General features: G+C 40.7%; 1 protein-coding gene across 1 annotated transcript in view; it reads left to right on the top strand.

Annotated features, from left to right (window-relative positions):
• The first annotated feature begins 15,690 nt into the window (after nt 1-15,690).
• F13A1 (coagulation factor XIII A chain) overlaps nt 15,691-25,070 on the top strand; it is a 76,406-nt gene continuing 67,026 nt past the window's right edge. The window contains exon 1 of the mRNA XM_069853587.1: nt 15,691-17,557. Within this exon, the coding sequence (XP_069709688.1) occupies nt 17,328-17,557 (230 nt within the window). The 5' untranslated portion in view covers nt 15,691-17,327. The remainder of the gene's footprint in view (nt 17,558-25,070) is intronic.

The raw sequence follows: 25,070 nt of genomic DNA, 5'->3' as shown, positions 1-25,070 counted from the left end.
GAGACATTCACTTATTAAAAATCTCTACGATTTATTATGTTTTGATCCCAGCTAAATTGATTGACATCACCTTCACATGGTAGCAAGGGTTGTGTAGTATGCAACTAGAAGGTTCCTGGGAATCTGAAAGGGAATGTTACTGGCAATTTTTCTCTCTCATTTACAAACACTTGTCCAAGAAAAGGAACTAAATATCTTTAAGTGAAGGCCTTTCATCTCTGGCAAAATATTTTAAAAAAACATATTTTGGGCAAATGCTATTCTAAATCTCCCTGGGTTATTTTCTTTCTTGTTTTGTGAGATTACTTTTTTATCTTTGTGGGCTTTTGTCAGTATAGGGTTTGTAGTTATAGTGAGGTAAGTGTCCTATGGTTAATACTTAATTCTGGCAAAGCTCAGATCAATTTGTTGTGCTCTCTCTTTTGTTTTTTTTTAATTTAATTTACTATAGGCTGTTTCTTTTCCAGGGTTAACAATTGGCTCCACAGTCTTTCTATCTAGAGGTCTTTGAAACTGATATAGTTTGTCTCTCATAACTTTTGACTTAATATTGACATTGTGACTTAGAACCAGAGCTCCAGGAGACGGCAAGATGAGGTGTCCAGCCTTTATTTGCTGTGCAGCCTATTTTGGCCTCTGTGTCTCAGCTCTTGTAACCTATGTGGATTCTGATTTGACCCCAGCTTGTCAGGAAAGCTGTAACCTTCCTGCACATCTTCAACCCCTCAAAGAATACTCAGGAGGAAACACAAGTAGGGAAAGAGAGTAAGGAATTTTTTAAAGGCAGGTACCTGGTGGAAAACTTCCTGTTGCAATGTTCAGCTGACAATTTGAAACATTTAACAGAAACATATATTGGCTTTATTGACATTTTCATTTCAGATATATTATATTATATTCCATTAATTTACGTAAAAATCAAAAAGATAATGATTTTATTTAAACAGTCCTTTCAGGCTTTCTGAAAAGCATTCAAATGAAATATTTATAGAGGATTTAGTTTCATGAAATATTTTAAGTATTGACTTTGAAAAGTTGTGTTTAAAGGGTTGGGTTATTTTGTCTTGAAGGAAAACTAGATGTTGGTATCTTGGAATTTATTGCATAATGGAAAAATCCATCTTTTAATTAACTATATTTATAATGAGGAAATTTCCCATCTCTTTTTTTTTTATAAGAATACCAGTGTTCCCGCTAGCTAAGTGACTACATTCCACTCTGCAGCTTTCACTAATTGAATGTGATACTCTTCTCTGCTTCTTTATCCATGATTATGTGTAGTTAAACAATGGTGGTATTTTGCCCATGAATTGAATGCATTTCAACTGAAGAGTAAATGAGTTGTTCTACATGGTGACACAGAAATTTTAGTATTCTATAGATGTTAAGAATACTGATGTACTAAAATTCAGAGCTGTGTAATTATGTGCATTTATTCTGTACCATTAAATACCCAATTTCTACTCAGTCTGAAACCTTCCAAGTCTCTCAAGAATCTTCGAATATCCAGAGTAAGAGCCAGAAATGGAAGTGTAATACAGCTGAAAAGCAGGGATTACCAGCATTACAACGTGTTGTACAGCTTTCGAATCATACTAGAATATTCTGAAACAGAATCTTAGTTGAGTCATTATTTTCTGATGTTTCTTCTATATCTTCCTCTTGCTCCTGCTAAGATCTGTAGAGTTGGTAAAACAAGCAGCATGTTGCAGAAATCATCCCAGTAAAACAAAAGTGATACTCTAAAAGACTTTCTTTGCTTAGTTCTTCTAGTTATGTATCTGGAATGTGCATATAAATTCTGGGGCATCTTAAAAGCTTTGCTGCAGATGCTTAGGGTGTTCTTCCTAATGGGTTGCACTTTTTGTGAGGAACATGATCAGATATCATAAACTGATTGCCGGTATAATTTTTCTGAGACTCTTGGTCTCAGGGATCCTGCAGCCCTCTGAATTGTGCTACAAGAAGAAGGGATCCAATGGGGGTCTCTTCGCCTGGGAAGGTACCATTGAAGAGAATTCAACTGTGGAAAAAAATGAGGGCTGATGCTTTCCAAAACCCCAAGCAGCATGACTGAAGGGATTGAAAAGCTCTCAGGAATGTAGGTCTTGACAGTTTTTGTGTTTTTTCATCATAAAGAGCTGCTTTGTAGTTTTCAGAGGATGACCTGAATGCAAGTGGATCTTTTGAACTGGCAAATGTTTGCCTGTAACCTTCTTAGCTAAACTTCAGGTTGGGCTTCTGTCTGTGCTTCTGAAATGGACTCTGCTGGAAGAAGAGCCAAAATACTCTGCTTCTCTTCCTGATTTTTATCTCCCTTTGCTGATTTTGTCATGAGGGTCTTCCATGCTGATTGCATTGCCTTGCTGCACCTCAGTGTAGCAGGCAGACCAGGACAGGCTACCAGACCTAGCCTGGTGCTCATCTTGTGCCTTGCTTTCCTCAGAGCTCTAAGAAGCAGCCCAAGAATATCCAAAGAGTGTTTGTGGCTCCATCCATTTGAAAACTTCTGTTGTGTAGACAAGCTGATGAGATTTTAAATAAACAAAGTGAGTGCAGGTAGTGATGGTTTTAATTTAGCTGCTCAGGACCATAAAAGTAGGAACAAGATGCAAGAATCAATAGTTTGAAATTATTTAAATGCTAAACGTACTAAAGTATTTGTGTGCCAAGTGGAACTGGAAACTTATATGTTCACTGACATTCCAAATATCCCTTGCAAAGGTATAAAATACTTAACTGGAATGAACCCTGATCCTTGGCTGTCACTGACTTCCCTGCAAGCAGGTTTGGCTTTGTGGTCTGGAACAATATGCAAGGTGGGCTTTTTAGTCAAGGATAAATTGCAAGTTTACCAGTTTCTTAGTTTCTCTTCTTTTTTTTTTTCCCCCAGCTCCTGACAGATTCATCATGGATAGACCTTCCCTTCCACCACTGGCAACACTGGCATGCTGAAAACTGCTCCTTCTTCAAGACTTCTAGTAAGCACAGGGATCACTCACTAGAAATCCCTTCCTAGTGGATGATACACAGCACTCCAGTAGGAAATACTTCATTCTCCTAGGTCAAATGGGATCCTATTGTTCTTATGCACGTGGCCAGGCTCTGTCCTTTGCTCTGCTGTTGCCTTCCACAGCACGTCAGTGAGGTGTGTGAGGGTGACCTTTCTGTTGTTCACTTTATGAGTGATAGCATGATTTTGCTAACAACCACGTGTGGCAACTCAGCATAGTATTGATTCATTATTTCAGTACTTACTTTTTCTCTGCCAGTATTGATAGTCTGACAACATATTTTGGTGATGTGTCATACAGACACTTTTTGTGTTTGCTCAGCGGGCAAGGCATTTATTGATTTGTTTGGGGTTTTAACAGTATTTTGGACAATGTCTGCCTAAAAAGCTGTACAAGGAGCATTAAAAGACCTGAAATAACTTTTAAATCTATTATCAGGACATGTCCTAAACCAAATTAATATCCTTTTAGATGGGCTTGGGAAATCAGGAGACAAGCTTGAATTATCTTGTGTTTATAAGCAGGACTCATTGTCAATGGAGATATGCAGTCTCTGATTTGACTGTGCATTGCTTCGGTTGGATTCAGAGGAAGGACATAAAGGAAAAATGAGACTATAGAAGTGGACATCAGTAAAGTCTTCAAGATTCCCACTTACATGCCTGGTAAGTGTAGGACTTATAATGAGCAGAGAGAGAAGAATCAAGGTGAGGAGGGAAACATGTATGAGACTATTAATGTGAAGCAGGCTTGAAAAAAAGCAGATTTTTTATTTATGTTGGAGACAATCTTTTCAGTGAATGTTTTGAAGATTGGGATGGGGAAATTGAAGATCAATCTAGATTTATGTCTTTTTATTAGTGTTATGTTTCTGTAAGAATACATTGAGATTTCTTTCTTATAATAGGCATTTTGTATCATGTGGAAAATGATCAAGAAAGGATTCCCTGCATACAGAAAACACTTACTTTCCAAACTCAAAAGTTCACTTGGCAAGGAGAAAGAATCAACTGGTGCTGTAATGACTTCCTGATTCTGAAAAAAGATTGGAAGGGCATGATGAACAAAGAAATGTTCATAAATCCAAGGTGTCCTTGAGGAAAACAAAGCTTCTAAAGCTTAGAAGATAAAGCAGCAAGCTCTGAGACTCACGGGGCCAGAAATTAATGGCAAACAGGAAAAGAATTAAAAGGCTTCAATCGTTAGTAGTTTCAAAGGAACTGTTTCCTTTGTTTTCCTTGCCTTAAATGGAGACTTATGTGGATCCTCAAGAACTAGGCTTAACCTTGATGCAGAGTCTGAAAAGAAGTTTGAAAGAAACATGTGTGGCTGTTGACCCCAATGGAAACCTAATACTGAGCATGATGTTGCACAGAACTGATGTCAGCCTCAGACTAGTGCTGAATATGCCCTTATGGTCTTCACAGTCTCCGAGGGACACCAGAAATCACCACCCCGCCATTCATCTTGAAAGGGATGATGGAAAGGAGAGGACATCTGGGATTCCAGAAGAGTGAAGCTCTTGATCAATCACTCAGTTTCTGTCTTTCAGAGCTTTATTATTATGGCTGTAAGGGTGCCACTGCTGAACTGTAGCCGTTGGAATGTTCAGCTTCTCATCTTAGAATATGCTGCCTTGTTCTCTATAAGGTGATGCATTCCCCCCTCAGTGATGCACCTGAATAAAGGGAAATGAACAGCCCTCAGGAACCGTCTCAATTTACTGCAGAGAAAGCATGGAAAAGTGGTATAGGTTATGCCAAAATCCTAGTTGTCTGTGGTCAGAGGAGAAACACCCAGCTCTCATTCACTTGGGCTAGGTCTGAGTATGATGAAAAAAAAGAAAAAAAGGAGGGCTACAATGAAAGCAGATGAGAAACTAAGAGGAAATAAAGACGACAGATCCTTACTACAGGCTCTGTAAGGCAGTCTGTGATGTGTGGATGTAACTGGGTTAAAGGTACTCACTGTGATACCATTGCCTGCTGAAACATGGCTATCCCAGAGGACACAGATAGTTATACAAGTTATACAAGTGATACAAGGAGATAGCAGAGGATGATATGAATGGCCACCACATCTCATTCCCTGGTGTCACTGGCTGTGATGAGCTCCAGGATGGGTGTCTAAGAGAAAGGCAAGTTGTAGGCAAAGAAGAGACAAACATCTGTGCTGACGAGGAGGGTGGACAGGATAGGAGGTGGAAGACTGAAGTGTCCAGTGAAGTGAGGAAAGTAAAAATGTGCAGCCTTCCTGAAGAAGCTTTCATCCAGCAGGGAAGTTAAAGCATGTCTAGCTAGGGGAAGTAATGTTTTATGTCCTGTATGAGGCCCCTAAAGTGACTTCAAGAAAGAGAGAGACAAGATATCAAAAATATTGTTGGGATCTGAGTCATTGGGCTGAAGTGCAAAGAGCTGAGTGGCCCTGAGAGAAAGCAGGAGGTCTCCAGCTTCAAGTTCTTGCTCTTCACAAGCATTGCTATATAAAGGGAGGACTGTACTTCTCCCTGGGAGAAGCAAAGTTGACTAGCCAAGTACCCTGTTAATTGCTGTCCTTTTGCCTGCGACCTCTTCTGCCAGTTACCATGTGAAATATGCTGCTGTTTCATTTCTTGGAAGTGGAAGATGTGCAAAGCCTGTTGAAGAATACATGCATTCCAGAGGTTTAGGTACCATTTGTGAGTTCTTTGATAATTTTTTGAATTTCTGAATATATCTACTTTTGTAACCATTCTACAAGTAAACCAAAAGATTCTACAGCAAGTGTTTATAATTCTCAAACAGTAAGATTGGGCAGCCAAAAATTTTTACAGAGTTCACATCACAATGAATTAGGCCAGTGGGAGGCTATGTTAGGGACATCTAGAGGTTTCTATTCTAATTTGGTAACAGTCTCTAAGTATATCTGATTGCTCTAATCCAAACCTATTACCTTGGACAAGAACCAACATGGCTGGTGATTCAACATTAGCTGCATCTATGTGAGTGGAGAAAGTAGATGAGGGTGATTTGGGCATAGTGATCCCTGGATGCTAATGAAAAGAGAAACATATTTGGCACCGTTACAAATCAGGCACTCTGAGGATTTCAAAATTGTGTCTTTTTTATAACAATAGTAAATTTGTCAGTTATGTGGGGAAACATTGTGAAAAATAAATGTCTTTTACTGCATTCAGAGCCATTGCTCCAAATCCAGTGAGATAACGACCAATAAAACTTTGAGCTGGGAGGTTGAGTTCTGCATTGCTAAGGTCTTCATTATGTGTGGTTTTAGAAAAAGTACACGTGCCAGAGTATCTCATTGTTCTTTTGGTTTTTTATTATTTTGTCAGCATGAAGTGGCTCTGATTCCAGCTATGAAATGCAAGCTTAGCTTATATGGATCCTGCTGCTTGTGTATAGGTCCTTAACAGAGTTGCAGGATGCTGTTAGGAGCAGTTAGGTTTTATTTGCAGGTTGTAACTGAGCCCCCCAATTTTTTTTAAAGCTTAGAGACAGTCAAGAGCCGACCTACTTGGGCATCCCAAGGGGAATGTGACTTTGCAGTGCTCAGGGCTGCATTGTTAAACGTCAATCTCTGCTGTGGGCCCATAGCATAGCATCCACTGTCTGACCAGACTGCTCTTGTCTTTGTTGTGTACTCCAGATTATTCATTAGGTGTTGAGCTTAAGCTCACTGTTAGGTTATCTGCTGCAGCTTCTGCGATAACACAGGTTTTGCAGTTTTTTGGGGTTTTTTACATCTTGAACAAACCTTTGACAACTCTCTGTTTTATGGAAGTTTACATTTGGCCAGGCTGGTATAAAATTAGGATCTCTTCTATAACCAGTTTCATCTTTCAGCACTCAGTTTAAAGATCATGTATACGCTAGCACCTTTCATCAGATCCTTGGAGGGACAGGGTTACAGACACAATGACTTCAAACAGCATTGAAATACTGCAGCCTTTAGGGTTGGATATTTGAGGTCAATTTGTAGTGCGATCAATGCTATGCTAGGAAAAATGTAACACCTCTGGAACAAAGCTGGAACAAAGCCAGTAGGCAAGGACACGTGCTTGCGTAAAAACTCTACCCAGACAAATCACAGAATATTTTAAACAGAAGAATAATGTGCTTCCTAAGAAACAAACTAAGAGATTGTTGGTTTTGTGTAAACCAGGCAATGTTCTGGCAAAACCAAGGGTCTTTCTTAGCAGAGACTTTGAGAACTGTATTAGTGCAGCATCATTAATGTATTTCATTAGACCCAAACTGAACTCCTTGAGGGACTATACCATGTATTTTCCCAGCATAGGTGGGAAAATTCTTCATGCAATTATGTTCATAGACAGCATTAAACCTTTGCAGGACAGACTGGGCACAAAGCGCATTATGAGTAAGATCTTACCATTTAAGACACTGTGCTGACTGGAGGGTGGGAAGCGAGCTTGGGTTAAGCTGGCTCCTACCATGCTCTGCTCCGATGGACGTTCCTTAGGTAAAGAAAGCTTGGTAGTGACAGCGGCATCTGCCATGGGATCAGAAAACGAAACTTGTAATTCTCTGCTACCTCTTTACTATCTTTGACACCTTGTCTGTAGTGCATAGTTTTAGCACAGGACTGTCATATATATAGGGCTGTGTAATGGGTGCACTGTACCAAAAGGATATAGAGTGATTTGCTGTTCTCCACAGCAGGTTATGACACAGATGCACCACTTTGCTGACGTTTATACATATCTGGAGTAATGCCATAGTCTTCAGTACTGTCCCCTACATGTATACAGCCAATGGTGGAGGATCAGACCCTTCTTTTTATCTAAGGAGTCAGAGACAATAGCAGTTAGAGGATTTTAAAGGACAGAACTGAAAACAAATAAGTTCTTTTGTTTTGTTTTTTTTAGAGAGAGATAAAGATTTTGAACTTACTATATTTGGCTGTTAGATGCAGTCAGGCTTACCATGCTTAATTTGAGAGAACTAAAATATAAACCAAAATCACATAAAACCAGAAACAATTTTCATCCTTTCCCAGACAGTATGTTTGTAAATGATACAGTATTACAATTTCTAATCATGTGTTACTGGTTCTCCTGTAAGGATGAACAAACATTTTCACTTATGGGGAGCAGCATTCCACTAAATATTTGCAGATAAACTGCAAAATGCAGAAAGAGGTTCAGATGGTTCCTTGACATCTGTATGCTTTTGATAACCCAGCGTTCTCCTTCTCCTCTATAGCCAGGGAAGTACTTCCTTAGTGTTCTGCTCCGTCCCCTACTGCTGTCCAGCAGGCTACAAGCCAAGCGTCCCTTTCTAGTTTACTCTCTGTTTGTGAAAAACTCTGGTACATCCAAGTGCTGCCAGAAGTCGTCTCTTCTCTTCCTACCCCCTCATCCTCATACTTCTTTCTAGGGTCAAACACAGGTGTTTTGAGGGCTTCACTTACCTGCTACTATGGCTTGCCTTTTTTTTACAGCCTCAGCTCTAGAAACAGCATCTGTAGAGGTGTGCTGCTGAAGTCCTGTCAGATGTTTTTGGCAAAGAAGCAATGGGGGACGGCTCAGTTTGAGTTTGGGACGTCTAAAGCTTCTGTGCTGGTCTCCAAAGTCTCTCCAGGACCCGGGCACTCAAATGGAAGCTTCATATGGTGTAGGTAGACTTGGGTCTGCACCAAATGAGAGTAGAGTGGTGGGAAGATGGAGAGGGCCTCAGATGGAGACATGCATCCTCTGTAGCTTGCTATGGGTTCATTGTTCTTTGCTGGAAGGTGAAATGTTCAACTCCCTCCTTTACTCTTTTCACAAATGCTTTGCCCACCGCTAATTTACATCTCAGGCATAAAAGAAATCTTTGTGTTCAAATGAAAAACATAAAGTTTCACTCTTGAGACGATTCAAAATGAACAGACAAAATATTATAATATACTGAACAACATTCAAATGCCTTTTAAACTTTTTTTCCAGAGAAACACTTTGGCAGATCTCTGTGCCATTGCAGAGATTGTTCTAGAGGGATTTGATCCTTCAAATAGAACAATATAATGACTTGATCTTTACTGAAGTGGTGAGAGAATGGAAATTAAAAAAAAAAAAGAAGAAAATCAGCACAGAAGGTAGAAATGGTCGAGAATACACCAGGAATTTCTGGAATATTTCACACTTTAAAAATGTACACTTATGGGTTGTGAACATCATAATTGATATAGAACCTGCCTCAAAACATCTGTTAGAAATTCCAAGGGACCAAGGCACTTATTTCTTTTTAGACCAGACTCTAACAGTAGAGCAAACCTGACAGAAAGGTTCCTGGGAGAGACCTGGTGAGACTCTGTCTTACCCCTCTCCTCCCAGTGTTCAATATCCTAGTGTTATGCCACATACACATTCAACCGATGGCAGGATAGAAAGACAGCGCCTGTGGTTCCCTATCTTTCACCTGAAAGCTGTCTATCTGGCTTAGGGGTAGTTTCTCAAAGATATGCCTCCTGCTTTTCTTATGGCCAAACTACACTAACCAGAAAAGATTTATTAAAACACGAACAGAAGAGAAGTGAGGGGGGCGGGGCTGGGATGGGGTAACTTTATCTTGAAATAGTGCAATTAGGTTGTGTTATGATTGGACTTTGTCGTGGAAGATTAGCCTTGAAAAGGAACTTAAGAGGAGCATCTTTCCCTCTGAAGGCAGATGTGACTGTATCAACATAATCTAACAGATGTGTATCTAACTCGTCCTTAAAGGTATCCAGAGATGGAGGCTTTAAGCAGAGGCCTCAAAGATTAAATAAGCATTAACAAGCTATAGCAATGAGCTGCTGCAATTGCTAGAATTAAGCCTGTATTCTAAGGAGCTGGAAAAATTAATCATAATTTAAAAATATCAGTGTGTCAGCTAATTAGCCAAGCCACAAAGCTAATTCAAAACTAAGCTCTGGAAAAAGGTGAGACAGTAAATATTGTAGTTTATTTTCCCCTGAAAATTAAGTGCTTTCTGTCCTCTCTATCTTTTATGATTCTGATTTGACTAAAGATGCATTAATGTCTTAATACCCTTTGTTAGTGGGGAAGGAGGAAAGAATGCAATCAGAGTAGAAGGAATTCACCATGGTTTTATCTGTGAGATGCCTTCTGCCTTCATTTCATGTAGGGTGGAGGTGAGCAGGTGGTGTGTGTTAAGGCAGTGACTAGTGAAGTAACTAGTCAACTTCTTACCTTCCTAGACTTAGGAGGTGCTAAGTTTCCCTCTGTGGGTTTGCAAAAACTGCTGCTGAAAGTCTGCTTGAGTTTATGTGTTTTAAATATCTGGCCAACTGTTTTGTCTTTTTTGTGCTTACTATGGCCTTCTTTTATCATCCTTTCTCTCCAAAATTGCTGAGGGATGCATAGAGAAAATTATGTGAACTGTATTCTTGACTTCAGAATTGGGTCGAGTTATTGCCGGAGAATTTGGTCCTTAAAACTGAACTGTCAGCAGGAATCATTGAAATGGCTAGGAAATATGCTGTTAAGAAAAATCAGTTTGCTTTTACCTGGACAAGCTCTTATCAAACTCTGCAGGGAATTGATTCCAAGTCCAGTATAGCTGAAGAATACTACTGTTTGTACTTCAGCAAGGCTGAGACTTGGACACTTTATGCTTGCTTTATAGCACAGACTTAATTCCATCACCTACCTTCATCTCTCTGATACTTCACTCCACAGCCGATGTAGTTAAGGCTATAGGGTTTTGAGCTGAGTGCATCCTTTACAGATATAAATCCCTTTTCTAAAACAGGAAAAACAGAAGTATATTGTGAATGACAGCTCAATCTGAGCTTTGCATCTAAGCAAAACCCCAGTCCACGTGCTAGGCAGGAAGTGAATTGCAGAGCTTCAGAAATAGCACAGAAACCTACATTCTCCTTGCAAATGTACCATTCATAGCTCCCGCAGGGGCTGTAGCTCAGCCCTCTGCAACACAGGCAGCAATCTTGGTGTGGAATAACATGTAACAAGCTACGTTATGATATGTACTCACAATAAGGCTGCCTTGCAGCAGGTAGGAAATCTTCTAATTGCTTGGAGAATGTATTGGAAGGTTGCCTTGATGTGGAGAGTTTGCATGGAAACAGAGCTGAGTGTGGCAGAGCAGGACTTTGAAGTCTCAGTCTGGTCCCATGCAGTTAGGTCAAGGCTTGGTGCATGCCAAAACAAAGTGAACCAAAATCCAGCACCTTCAACTGGGCGTGGGAAATGAGACCTGAAATTTATGGCTAACAAGAGGTGTCAAAGAAGCTATAGGCACACTGGGCTCTGTCCAAGAGAGTTTTTGCTTTGTTTTTATTTCTCATTCAACGGGACTGGGTTTAAATTACAGTGGGTCTGTGGAGTGAAACCTGACTCCTTTAAAATGACCCAGAAGAGAGGTTCAGCTGACCCAGCACACTTTTTCCCAGCTTTCAGGTCTGCCACTTCATTTCTTTGCAGAATTCTGTCATTTCTAAAACATAGTGTGGTCAAGAATACACACGTACACATTGTGCATAAAGGCATGCCCACAGATTACTCTGGTAGCAGTGGCATCACAGTATGGGAAAGGGCATAGAAAAAGCCAAGGTGAAATCAAGCAAGCTGTCAAACCCTGCCCTCCCCACACCACTGCATTAAGGTCACGAGCCCGTCTGTGGCCTGCACAGCTTGGTGAGTGATTTGATGTGGAGAAGCAACACACTGGCTGCAGCTGAGGCAGGCTTGCTAGCATCATGCGGATGAACACAAGCACAGCATTCCTGTTCAGCTACTGCATAGGATCCAGGACATCCCCAAAATATCATGCAGGATGCAGTCTAGGCATGTGCATGTGTCATTTGATCTGATGCATTGCCTCTAGGAATCAGTAGGAAGGTGAAGTCCAGGTGCCCTCTTTGGGAATGTATTAGAAGAGAGGTGGTGGGAAGCCATGTCTGAATTCCATCAGTGCAGCACAGGTTGGTTTTTTCCACCTCTGATGTGTTCTGTTGCATCAACAGACTTCTGAATCTACCAGCATCTATCCAGGGAGTGTTAGGACTGTGGAGGAAGGCATGAGCTTCTAGCACTTACTGAAAACTTGCAGATAAAATCATAAAAATCCTGACATTTTTACAGAAGCAGTGAGAAACAAAAGAGAGGCACATTCACACTGTGGTATTCTGTCATCATGTTTAATGCAGTTCATAGTGAATGCATGTGTGTGTCTGTGTATAAATAAATATATACACACCTGTTTGTCTAGCAGTTTCTCTACCTATGATTTTATTGTGAAAATGAAGGAAACATACAGTTTCACATCAACTGAATTTGCAATCCCATTGTAAAAGAAGTTTTGTGGTAGCTTCTGTTAGTGCACTTCAACAACATATATTCACAACTGGTTTATTTGGATACACCAAACACATTTGGTTGCAATGACAGAAATTATAAAACTTTTTGGAGTGTCACTCTTTATTTGCCTGAATGGAAAATAAACAAGCCTCTTGTTCATTCCCACCCCAAACAATAATAATCTGGAAATTGTTTTAAATGATGGGAAACACCTGTAGGAGATACAAAACGGAGAAACAGAATTGTAAGCTCTCCTAAATGATTGGTCCTCAATTTTAAAATAGACAAACAAAATTCATCTCAAACAACAATTTTCAGAAAATCATGACTAAATGAGAGAACAACTTTCCACTGGCCCAGTTTAGTCTATTTTCATTTATACCACATGGTATCCTTTTCCATGATTAATCCCACAGGAGAATTCAATGTAAAGCAGATTATAGAAAAGCAGTCTAATGAAAGTACTTTTGCAACTTTAAAAACACAACCATTCTCAGGACACTCTGTTTTGCTGTTAAGAGTGAAGGGAAGGAGACAAGAGCAGGATGCTTGAAGGCTGGACCTCTACCACCCATCAGCACTTCCTTGTGTGCTGTGGACCACTGCCAGGCAATGGCAGAGCTATAGGTCTGGGCTGGTAGTAGTGCTACCAACCTTACTTTGGCTAAGCTCTGCAAGGATATGTCCACAACCCAGGCCACAAACAGGAACAACTTATCATTAGCTATTTCCATCAGTAGGAGAAGTTTTGTACTTTTCTCACTGTGCTTAACAGTTCTCTCTGCCAACAGCTTCATTGATCAAGGTATAAATGAAGGTAGGGAGCTGACATTTGCCATCATCTCTGTAGAGAGGAATGCTGGCTCTGCAACCTCAGGAATGAAGGGAAAAAATGAAATCGCCTTGCTCCCCTTCTGCAGAGCAGTCATTAACCTTGCTAACAGGGAAGGAGGTAGCTTTTTTAAACTCCATGTCTGGGGAACTACACATGCAACTAGTCTTAACGTCACCCTTGATGTTTCTGAGCAAGTATGTACCCTCCTGAAAATGTAACTGAGGCGAGCAGAGGTTCTGACTGTGCATCCCAAGGGGATGAATCAAAAAAAGCATTACAAAATGAAGGCCAAACCCAGCTGTTTATGGTAAAGATTGCAGGGCATCTTTGGCTTTCACTGGCATCTCCTCTAGTTTGTTATTAAGAACAGTTTATGGTAAAATTGGTAGCTCTTCAATATTCTACTTTTGACTTTTTTAAGTGGAAATTTTAAAATTTGTTTGCCAATTCATTTGAGAAACTCTGTGGTCCTATCCACCCTTGGCTCTCTTTTCTGTCTTTTGATATCTACCACTTTGCTGTGCTCACTGTGGTTCCAGTGCTGACAGCCTGCTGAACTGCAGAGCCTTGCCACACGGCACGTGCTTTAGGGCAGGGTTTTGTGGTGGCTAGTGGTGACACTGAACCATAGCTGTGAGGAAAAGCTAACAGCAGCAGTTAATGAATCCTACATCATCCCAGAACAGAGACGGGAATCACAGAGCTCAAGGGGGTTTCATGTAGGTCTGCTGCAATCTTGATGTGTGAGTGACTAGAGGAGATGAAAGTACATTTGGATGACTAAGGAATACATATGCACTGGAATTTTTTTGCATTTTATTTACTGTAGTGCTTGCACTTAAGTGCTTTTTTCCCTGTCTCTTTTTAAAGTTCACTTGTTTTTCTGGATAAGGAAAGATATGCCTGGTGCATATGGTTAGATGAATGTCTACTATGATTCTCTTGTTGTATGCTGGACCTCTAAAAATAAAGCGTTCCCCAGACTGTGGTCTTGGAGGGATTTCAATGCATCAATGCAAGATAGCCCTTACAGTGAGTTACATGCTTGTTTTTCTCTTGTGTAGTTGTTATTTCTTTTCTTGCTTGTTCGATTTAATTTGAAACAAAAGTTATTCTCCTTGTAGGTAATTTTGATTTAGCTGTTCAGGAAATGGAACAGGATTAAGTCTGTGGAAAACATCACTGAGGAATCATGGAATGTTTTGGGTTGGAAGGAACCTTAAATATTATCCTGTTCCAACCCCCCTGCCATGGGCAGGGACACCTCCCACTAGATCAGGCTGCCCAAGGACCCATCCAGCCTGGCCTTGAACACTTCCAGGGAGGGGGCATCCACAACTTCTCTGGGCAACCTGTTCCAGTATTTCACCACCCTCATCATGAAGAATTTCTTCCTAATGTCTAATCTAACCTCTCTCCATTTTGTAGCCATTCCCCCTCATCCTATCACTACAAGTCTTTGTAAAAAGTTCCTCACCAGCTTTCTTGTAGCCCCTTCAGGTCCTGGAACACTGCTATAAGGTCTTCTCGGAGCATTCTCTTCTCCAGGCTGAACAAGCCCAACTCTCTCAGCCTGTCCTCATATGGGAGGTGCTCCAGCCCTCTGATCATCTTTGTAGCCCTCCTCTGGACCCATTCCAACAGTTCCATATCCTTCTTATGTTGAGGATTCCAGAACTGGACAAAATACTTAAGATGAGGTCTCACAAGAGAGTGGAATGGAGGGAGAGAATCACCTCCTTCGACCTGCTGGTTATGCTTCCTTTGATGAAGCCCAGGGTATGGTTGGCCTTCTGGGCTGTGAGTGCACGTTGCCAGCTCATGTTGGGCTTCTCATCAACCAGCACCCCCAAGTCCTTCTCTGCAGGACAGCTCTCAATCACATCACCCCCCCATCCTGTATTGAAATTGAGGATTACCCCGAACAAGGTGTAGGACCTTGCACTTGGCCTTATTGAACCTCATGAGGTTCAACCCTCATTAGGGTTAGGGTCACAGGCCCACTTCTCCAGCTGTCCAGATGCCTCTGGATGACACCCCGTCCTTCTGGTGTGAGGAAATCCTACAAGAACAGCATGTTATTTTACTCACTATCCTGTCAAAGCTAGGTCTGGTCAGGAAGTCTCCTCTGTACCACCCCAACCTACCTGTTACAAGGATAGATTCTGAACTGGATGATAATCCACGCTGATTTTCTTTCTCCTTTAAACTCTGTCCCTCCAAATAAGGTCTGTATACTATAACCAACACCCTGGTCTAGATGGCTGAATGGATTCCTAGCTGCAAGACTCATATCTATGTTCCTGATAATGAGACAATATCTAAGAAGCTACCAATTTCTTTCATCCAGATCTGCTGGGTGAGTCTCAGATATCAGGGATACATCTAGACCAGCTGTGAGACAGATGCTTCTAATTAATACATATTTTTGTCAAAGGATCAGCTCATTTGCATTATATTTTGGGAATGAAAGGCTCAGTAGCCTCTAAGTTGAATTTGGCCTCACAGAGTGGCTTCCTGGGGGGCTATTTTATTCCCCTTTGTTGTACCTCTTGTCAAATATGACAGGAAATCAATGATGACTAGGAGGTCCCTAATCTCCATGGATACTTTTCCCTTCATGGTGTCAAAATCTTAGTTGGCTGTTTATTTTGTCATATTTTGCATATGACTGATTAAATTAGGAAGGAGATGAGGAAAAATGAGGCTATTTGGGGTTGAAGTAAAAAATGGAAGAAAGGAAATTTGGCAGGTTCTCAGCTGGAGCTGATGGGAGGCCTCCAGAAACCTGTCCCATACGTCCATCCCCTGAGCTTGTCGTCAGCTCTCATGCTTTGTTCTGTGCTCACAGCAGGGTCTCAGGGGAACACAGCTGCTGCAGCTGCTCATAGACCAAAAGGTGACCTTTTGAGTTACTGAGGAATGATGTATTATTTAGTGTGTTCCTGGCTAAAATGGAAATTAAATGATTTTATGAGCAGAATGATTTTTTGTCCTTTCACTTGGATGCGTACTCTTTGCACCACACAATAGTGTGGCATGCACACCTCTCTTATGGTTTCTTCTGGGTAAAACTTTTGATAAGAAAGGTATTGTACTTTGAAAAAAACACTGTCTGTTAACTAGAAATACCTTACTAGCCAAAAGTAATAAAATTCATTTTAGAGGTACTAAGCTTGCAAAAACCAGCTCCTATTTAAATAATGTGTAGGAGTAAAAGTTTCCTGATGAAGTGCATGTCTCTAGACTATCAGCTGATACTGGTAAGTATCATAACCAGCTGTTATTTCAAATTGAAGTATTTTACTTCTTTCAATTAATCAAGAGTCTCTTGGAAGGTACCATCGTAGGACATTCATTATGAGGATGTTTAATGAATCAAATATTTGTCATTCTCATATTCAGAGGCTTAAGCAACTGCCTCCCAGTGATCTTTGATAACCAGGTACTTATGCACTTGGCATATCTGTTGGGGAAAGGAGAGGAGGCAGGTGGGAACAGTTTTTCACAATGTCTAAGTTTAAATTTTCTATGTGGTCTTCCAGACAGAGATTCAAAGAACCTGAGGCTGGGGCTTACCTCTCCTGCTGACTGTGAATGAAGACTGCATTATACTCTGCTGCAAGTCCACCTGCTCTTGAACTTTAATAACACTTTTAAAAAAATCCATCTAATATTGTAATTTCCTTTGAAGTTTCCAATGCCATTTATGAATGCTTGAAAGTGGTGTTATTCATGTTTCAGATGAAGAGAGCTGAATTGTCAAGGTAACAACAGATTCAAGATTGACCAGTTTTCCCTGAGAAATGAGCACTTGAAGGGATGTAGTGGAAGTGCTTATCAAGGATTTAATTGAGTTCAATAAGCTCTGAAACATAGGAAGGAGAAGAAACCTGTACAAATGAAGAGGTGGCCAGCAGGCTATGCTATCTCATTGGAGAACCAAATTCTCCATAAAATCATAGGCATGTGCTTCTATGGATTATTTTTATCAGTTCAAGATTAGAAGGAGTAAGGCAAGTAAACAGTGACTACGTAAATGCCTACAAGTATTTCAGTTGCTGTTTTGGCATTGTCTTAATTGCTACAACAAACAGCACAAGATGAGGAAAAATGACCTCCTTTCTACTCAGATTAGCTGCCTTTAAAAAAAAAAATGAAACCCAGCTCTATGATTTCTAGGATCCAAATTAATTGGAATGGGCATGACTGGAGAAGCACAAACACCTGGCCAGCTTTCAAGAGATGTTTCTGGTGTGTTCTTACTCACTCTGAGCCCTTATTTCCAACTACAGTGTCTGCTCATCCTGTTGCAGCACCCTTCAAACCAGCCTCCCCCACAGGATCCAGCAGACATGGTCTGAGAGAAGAGCTGAGCACAAGGTGGTAAGCATTCACTGCAGGGAGTTCTAAGTGCTGTGGGATTTAGACAAACATCTAAGTACAAGTTTCTACTATGACTCATCTGGTGTAAAACTAGTGCTAAGTATTGTACATAATTAAGACAAAATTATTACAGTGAGGTAGCACTTCTTTTTTTGGAATGGTTAAAGTCTTGAAAACGTGTAATATTTTCAGCCTTCAGAGCCGTGAAGAAGATGAATAGTTCTGATGGGAGTTCATTCTAAGAGATATCACGGCAACAGTGAGTTTAGATCATAATTTTGTTATTCCTGAAGCCCCGGATGCATATATCAGTGGCCTTCACGAAAGGCTGTTTTTTCTAAGGTTAAAGTTAACATCAAAGTAGTATTAATAAGATAAGTCTTGCAACAATAGTCTCTTTAGACATTCCAAGTGTTTGCTGGATTTCATTCTCAGAAATAATTTATATTATTCTGAGCCATAATTATTAAAGAGATGCTATTGGTATTTCAAGTTACAGGCACAAAAAACTATGTGGTCTGACAAACAAAAAAACCCAAAGACTAATCCTATAGCTTGGGAACCAAGAATGGGAGGGACGAGACAAAGGGATGGATATAGAACATGTTCTAATCTGTCACAGTGAGACAAAGTTAACTCGATCACTCAGTACAGGTGCACGTGTCTTCAAATATAGATGTTTTCTTGCCATCAGTTTGAAAATGTTGCTGTGTGCCAGCCCACAATGCTTTGTCTGTGAAGCAGTTTTTAGCTAATAACAACATCACCATATTTGAGCACCTACCCTATTTGCCAGATCTGGCTCCCTCTTCCCAAAGATCAAGTCGGTGCTCAAAGGAACCCATTTTTTTGTCAGCAGCAGATGTGAAAGTAAAGATGATGGAGATCCTCAACAGCCCTTCAGAAAATGATCTGTGGAATTGCTTTGAGCAGTGGCAGCATCATATACAGCTGTGTGTTAACTCAGAAGGGTACTATTGTGAAAGTGATCATAGTTAATTTTCTTAATTTGATAAATAAAAAGAATTACCGGCACAGTCTTGGGTTTTGTTTGTGTTGGACATCCTATATTTACACTGAATACAGTAGAAAATATTGGCAGCAGTATTGTCAGAGAGCTATAGATTCAGCATTTGAACACCAGCTGTCAGCAGGTATAAATGTATTAGTGAACCAATGGCCCTACCAATGCGAGAAGTTAAACAAGCAGGTCATTACAATTTGCCTACCTGCCCAAGCTTTTCCTTCAGAGATTCACAAATCAGCTTTCCTTTTTATGAATGCACATTTTGATTAAAATTTATTGTGCTATAATGCAAACAAATTCAGTTTATTGGTTGTTCAAAAGCCATTTATTCAGATTACTTTCTTCTCATTATCCTTAACCAGTAACTGCTTATTATGTTGTTATGACATTGTTTCTGTTCATTGATTATCTGTCTGTCTTGAAAGCAAGAGGTAGGAAATCAGACCGCAAGATGACATGGACAATTTCAGGACTTGAATGAACCCATTTCTACCTATATATTCTGATGGATGCCTTTGAAGCATGCTTATGCTCTTACTTGTCAGTTACTTCTTCAATCTAACATTATCACCACTTTTATTATACTTTCCTAACATGTTGCTTGTACCTCATTTTCATGCACATGTCCAAGGAATTATCCAAGTTCAGAGGAACTACAGGATTTCAGGAGGAATCCCAGGCAAAAAAGGCACTTGGATCAAGATAGCTGAGCCACAGCCAGATATCCCCTTTTTTTTTGTATGAGTTGAACAAACTGTACATTTTTACAAATCTGAAAATTAAGAATTCCAGAGGCCTTTCTGAGAAAATGATCAATTAATATTAAAGATAGGTCAATTCCCATATGTTTGCACTGCTGTTTTCTGGATGAGTTTCCAATCTGCTAGTGAAACAGTAAATGCTCCCCCAGCAACCAACCATAGATGTTCTGAAAGGAAATCAAAAGCAGTGTAAGGTTGTGGATGAAAATGTCTTGAAAGGAAAAGAGGGAAAGATCGTACCATTCCTATGACAGCTGCACAAGTTTGTGAAGATTACAGCAGAGAGATAGGCTAGAAAGAGATCAAGGAGTCAAGGAGAAGATATCTTCCTGCAGAGGTTTGTCCTGGTATGCCTTCTTGCAGGCTCACAGCCTAAAGCTTTGCAGATATTGATCTTTTAGGGTCACACAACCAGAGATGGAACTGCAGGAGATAGTGGATAAGCCTCAAATAAAGAAGGCACCTGTTGACTGTGGTTATTACCTTGCACTTTGTATAGCTTTGACAGGATTTACACAGCTTCTGGACATGTGAGAGAAGTACCGTGCACGTCTGTTCTTCATAACGTAGGGTTTTGACGTTAGCTGAGCAGTCAGGGACCTTGCTGTGCATGTGTACTGGAGTAGTCCTCCTGATGCAGTGCCTCTCAGCTGATCTGACTTTTGTGTTTACTACAACCATGAGCTCACTACAAGTGCAAAGGCAGAAGTATTTGTATTCCACTGTGCAAATTGACACTAATTTTGTGGACACAGCAGAGCACTATAGAAAGAGACAGGTATGTGGAGCATTTAGAAGTCATTAATTCCTTCTTACATCCTCCTTTTTCAAACCTCCTGCAAAAGGCTACAGTGGGAATAGCAAAGGGAAGAACTTGCAGACTTCACAAAAATCAAAGCCTACAGCTTGTGCTGGACGGGTATATTTGGCACACATCTGTGATTATGAAATTACTTTTAAATTGCTTTTGAACTTCATCTGGATAATGACTCATCCTTTCAATTTCCTTTCTCCATGCAGAACATCTGCCATTAACAGACCAGCCAGTTGTATGTTTTACGATCCACATTTCAACCTTCTTGTCAAACCATTGCACACTTCCTTAAATAAGCAATTACTCAGATCATTTGCAAAAAGATAAGGTCAGTTTTGGGACTAAAAGATGGATCAACAACCATCTTTGAAACAAGTCAAGAAAGAGTTGCACTAGAGACTTGTTATACTGCAACATCATGTTGTAGAAATGTGACATCAACAGGCAGCTTAAGTGTTTCTGTACAAACAGATATTATACAGCCTTGATTTGGTTGAGCTGAGTCCATTACAGGATTAAGGCATATGCCTAAGGATGGAATTACTTACACGACTGAAGTTAAGATGTGCTTAAGTGTTTTGTTGTGTATGGGCCTACACACTACATCTGTGTTTGTATTAAGAGGAAAAGCTGTTCCACAAGACATTCAGGCATTTTAAGATGTATTTTTGTTCCGAGCTGGAACAGGAAGCTTTGCCCTGAAACGAAATTTAGGAAATCTTTAATTCCAGAAATCTTGTAATTGAGCGTACTTGAAACATTGTGTGTCAGTAATGTTGAAATGCTTTGTGACATTAAGATTGAAACATTGCATGTCCACATATGTTACTAAATTAATTAGAACCAGTTGTCAACTAAGCATGCTGGGATTGCCTGGGTTGTGTTTTACTCACTCCCTGGTTGCTGGAAGAGCTCTGATCTGATCTAGCTTCTTGACTGAGGTGCAATGCTCCATGAACACTGTTGTTTAACCAAACAGTAAAACAAGGATATTCATCCATGCATGGTGTAGAACTGGACCTGTTAAACTCTGCTCAGCCCAGCTGGCTTTATGTAGGGACTTCTCAAGTGTCTTGTAACAGATCTTTGACACGAGTACTTCAGGGACGAAGTCTTGTGCTTGTAAGCAGTTTGGGTTTTGCTTGGTTTATCGATTCTGACCTGGATGTATCCAACATGACTCTGCACTGTCCAGGAGCCATGGTAGTTTGGGCACTGCACAAACGGATGGCCTTCATTTAAATCTGCTGCTGCATGTGACAGGTGAGCCCCTCTGGAGCTGCAGGCTGCAGCTCTGCAGCAGCCAGTCTAGGTGTAGGATTGAGCTGCAGATACTTAAACTCAGTCTGGGTCTTTGCCAAATATTTAAGGTTTCTTTCCCTCAACTCCCCAAGCATGTCCTCCCACTGACATCCCAGCATGCTGCATGTGGGGACTGCAGCCTTGCTGCAAACTTGAAAGTTAAGATGATTGAATCAAAGCTTTTAGTAACTTCTTACTAACTGTTTTACCATATTCAGTTGTCATTTTCTTGCAAAATGTTTTGATGTGGTGGAATTGGCATACCCTATAAGGAGACCGATACATTAGAAAAAAATCAAGCAGCTTTGTGACTATATAGCAAGAATGGTTGACAAAGTCTTATCAGACAGAATATATGGTTTGCTCTTCCTGTCTCTAGATACAATGGCTGTTAAAAGGGAGTAGGTGTCTGTCAACAGCTTCTGAAAGGAGATCATAAAAATAATGTTTCCCCTGCTCCTCAAGTTATCATTCCTTTTCTCAGTCTCACGGCCTGATGAACCAAGTAGTGTTGATCTCTAGGCCAAGAGCTGTTCTTTGGGCATGCAGGGTTGCAAAGTGATACTGAAGTGGTTGTTTTAGAGAAGTCTCTTTCTTTGGCCCAAACATATCACACGTGATGAAATTTATTCAGACTAATTCTTTATCTAAAATGGCTTTTCCTGCTTGTGTCTATGAGTAGCTATGGCTTTGACTTGATGTCTTGTCATTTTCTTTTGGGGTTGATATAAAAGTTTAAGATCCACAGCCTTCGTGTCTCTATCAGTTTCTGGGTCAGCTGGCCATAGCAGAAGTGTTGCCCAATCCCATTTATGAGAGCCTTTAAGGCTTCAGCTCCAGTAAAACATAAATCAGTAAACTTAGATATAGCCTGTGAATATTGTCTCTCATGAAAGACCCCTTTGCCCTAGCTTGACCTCTCTCTTACTCTTTCTGTAAGAAACTAGGACAGCCCCTAGTACCAAACCAACAGAACACTTCGGATTCAGATGTCAGTACAAATAGGAGTGGAAACTTGGATAGTATGTTCATAACAAATAATATGATTTTTTTTCTTTGTTTTTTTCAGTTACTACATGTACTCTTGCATTTCTATCTGAGGAACCAAAATGCCTTCATAGACAAGTACAAAGAGATGCATGTGTTTTCCAAAGACTGAACTCATGGGCTGGTACGTACTTTACTGTAATCTGACACTTATTGTAAGAAATATATTTTACAAAATTGACAGGCACACATTCTAAGAGAAAAAAGTGTATTGAACTGTATATTGTGTATCATTAATCATGATTTTCAGCAATATCTTCCATAAAAGAAAAGGAGAATTTATCACTTCAGAGCCAGGTCTCAAAACCAAAATAAATTCCTTTTATTTTTCCACATGTAGGCTAGGATTCATCTCATCTTACTGTAGACATTGGTGGCGTAGACACATATGGTAGGACGCATCACCCCAAGCTCCCTTTGCAGTCAATACAGGGAACAGGCACTTTTAGGCCATGATTCATCTGACCTATTTACATGTCTGCTGTAGGAGGAGATGAATCACTGCCTAGACTAGATCTGTGCGGAGGATAAAGGGAGTCTAAGATGGCCAGCTCAGATGTAGATGCTTCTATGGATCTATAGTTTGAATTTAGACTTGCAATTTGGAACAACAATTTTTCAGAGAGTTAAATTTCCTAAGCTACATTTTCCTGCCAGGATGTGTGTATGAATATATGTATGTGGCTTTTTTCTTCTTGCAACAGAAACATTTGCAACAATATCTTTTGAAAACTGGCCCTATATCCCTTTCTCCAAATGTTCCACCATCTGAAGAGCTACCATTTTGTCTCTCTCTGCCTCTGCCCCTCTTTCACACATATAGACATGTGTACACACGCCATGTTTCAGAGCTGGGCCTTCTAAATTTTCATCATTAACTCAAAATATATTCCTCTGTGTGTGGTAGCCAGAGCTGTTACACACAGAGAGATATATTAGCTGCTTTCATTTAAAAAAAAAAATCCAAAGCAAAATATGCAAACAAAACCACCAAATGAACATTTCTGAAATTTTCTTCTGTTTAAAAATGTCTTTTTAATTCATATTTTCTGCTTGAATCCACTCTACTCTGCCTGCAGCCTTGGTAAAGCAGGGCATAACAGGAAAAGCCACACTGGTTTCTGGGAGACAAGTACTCATGCATAAGGAGGGGGAGGACAGACTTAATTGTATAAGAAGGGGTGTAAGAAGTTCCCCTGTGATGCTCTGAGGAGCATCGTTTTAAAAGAGGAAAAGACCTGCATTTCAAAGAGGAAGAAAAGAAGTCACCCTATTGCAGATCATCATAATGCTCAGCTGCTGCTGAGGAGTGCATAGTATAGCTGCAGTAGTGGTAGGCAAAATATCCCTTCCATCCAGCTGCTGGCACGCAGCACAGCAACCCATTTATGTGAGCACCTGGTTGATCAGTTTGCTTGTGACAGATCTTGGCACACTGTCCCCTCTGGCTGTAAAGCTTTACTGACTCTTGTATTTTGCAGGGTTTTTTTCCCCACAAATTCTTGTCTGGCATGGGAGGACTTGGAACAGAGCGTTACAGGCTCTGGCAACAACAGCAAACTGCGTTTTGCATAACCCTTTACACTGCAAGCTTTCCAGACATTTAAGAGCTTTTCACTGGGGATCGGATGGAAAGGCTGTCCATCATCCAAAGCCCATTGCAATGAGTGGGAACAGTGTCCATGACTGCAAAAGTCTTTGGCAAAGGTCAGGAGCATCTGAAGGGTGCCTCTGAGAAATGGGTATGGGCCCATGGATCCCCACAGGGTGCAGTGCAGAAGCAACTTCAGGAAAAGCGTGTGCTTTTTCATCGGTCATCCCGGTGCATCATCCATTAAATATAAGGCCCTACAGAAAAAACAGGGCTTTGTGTTCTCTGTACCCCCTCCTGCATCAGCCCTGACGTCAGTAGTTTCAAACCATGGAAGTTAAATTAAGGCCAGCTTAGTCTAATAGGCAAGGGAGACCAAATGCTAAGAAGTCAAGGTAATGAGAAAATACCTGCCATCTGGAGCTGTCATAAGCACAAATTTACATCACTCCCCACAAAATAAATAAATTACAGTTTGCAGAACATTGCTTTCCCGAGATGGTAAGCCCTGTTTCTGCCTCTGCCACCAAAGCTTTTGGTCTCCCTTCTTCCCACATGATTGTCTGCTTCTGCCGAAAGCCCTGAAGAGACGCACACGGGCGCAGGGCAGACATCTGCAACTGCTGGTTGTTTGAGAGCAATGGCTGGAGTGAGATCTATTCGGCTGCAACCACTCACTCCCTGCCGTGCTCTGATGGAAAGTTTTCCTCCCAGCTCTGACAGCACCGCAGCCACTTGGGGAAGCACATGACTTCCTCAGGAGACAGCGTTTCTTATTTGTGTTGCAGGCCTCCAGCAGGCATGGCACTGAGGCAATATTTATATCAGTTTTTGTAACATCATCACAGCAGCTGCAATTTTGGGAACTGAAGTGCTGGCTGGCAGTGGAGAGAGAGGCACAAAGCACACCATGCCATGTAGAAATCAGGGTGGAAGGAAGAACAAAAAAAAAAAAAAAAAAAGGGAAAATC

This window comes from Phaenicophaeus curvirostris, chromosome 3, assembly GCF_032191515.1.
Source record: "Phaenicophaeus curvirostris isolate KB17595 chromosome 3, BPBGC_Pcur_1.0, whole genome shotgun sequence".
Classification (NCBI taxonomy): domain Eukaryota; kingdom Metazoa; phylum Chordata; class Aves; order Cuculiformes; family Cuculidae; genus Phaenicophaeus; species Phaenicophaeus curvirostris.
Note: the sequence above shows the minus strand (reverse complement) of the source record. Positions and strands in the feature narration are given on the sequence as shown.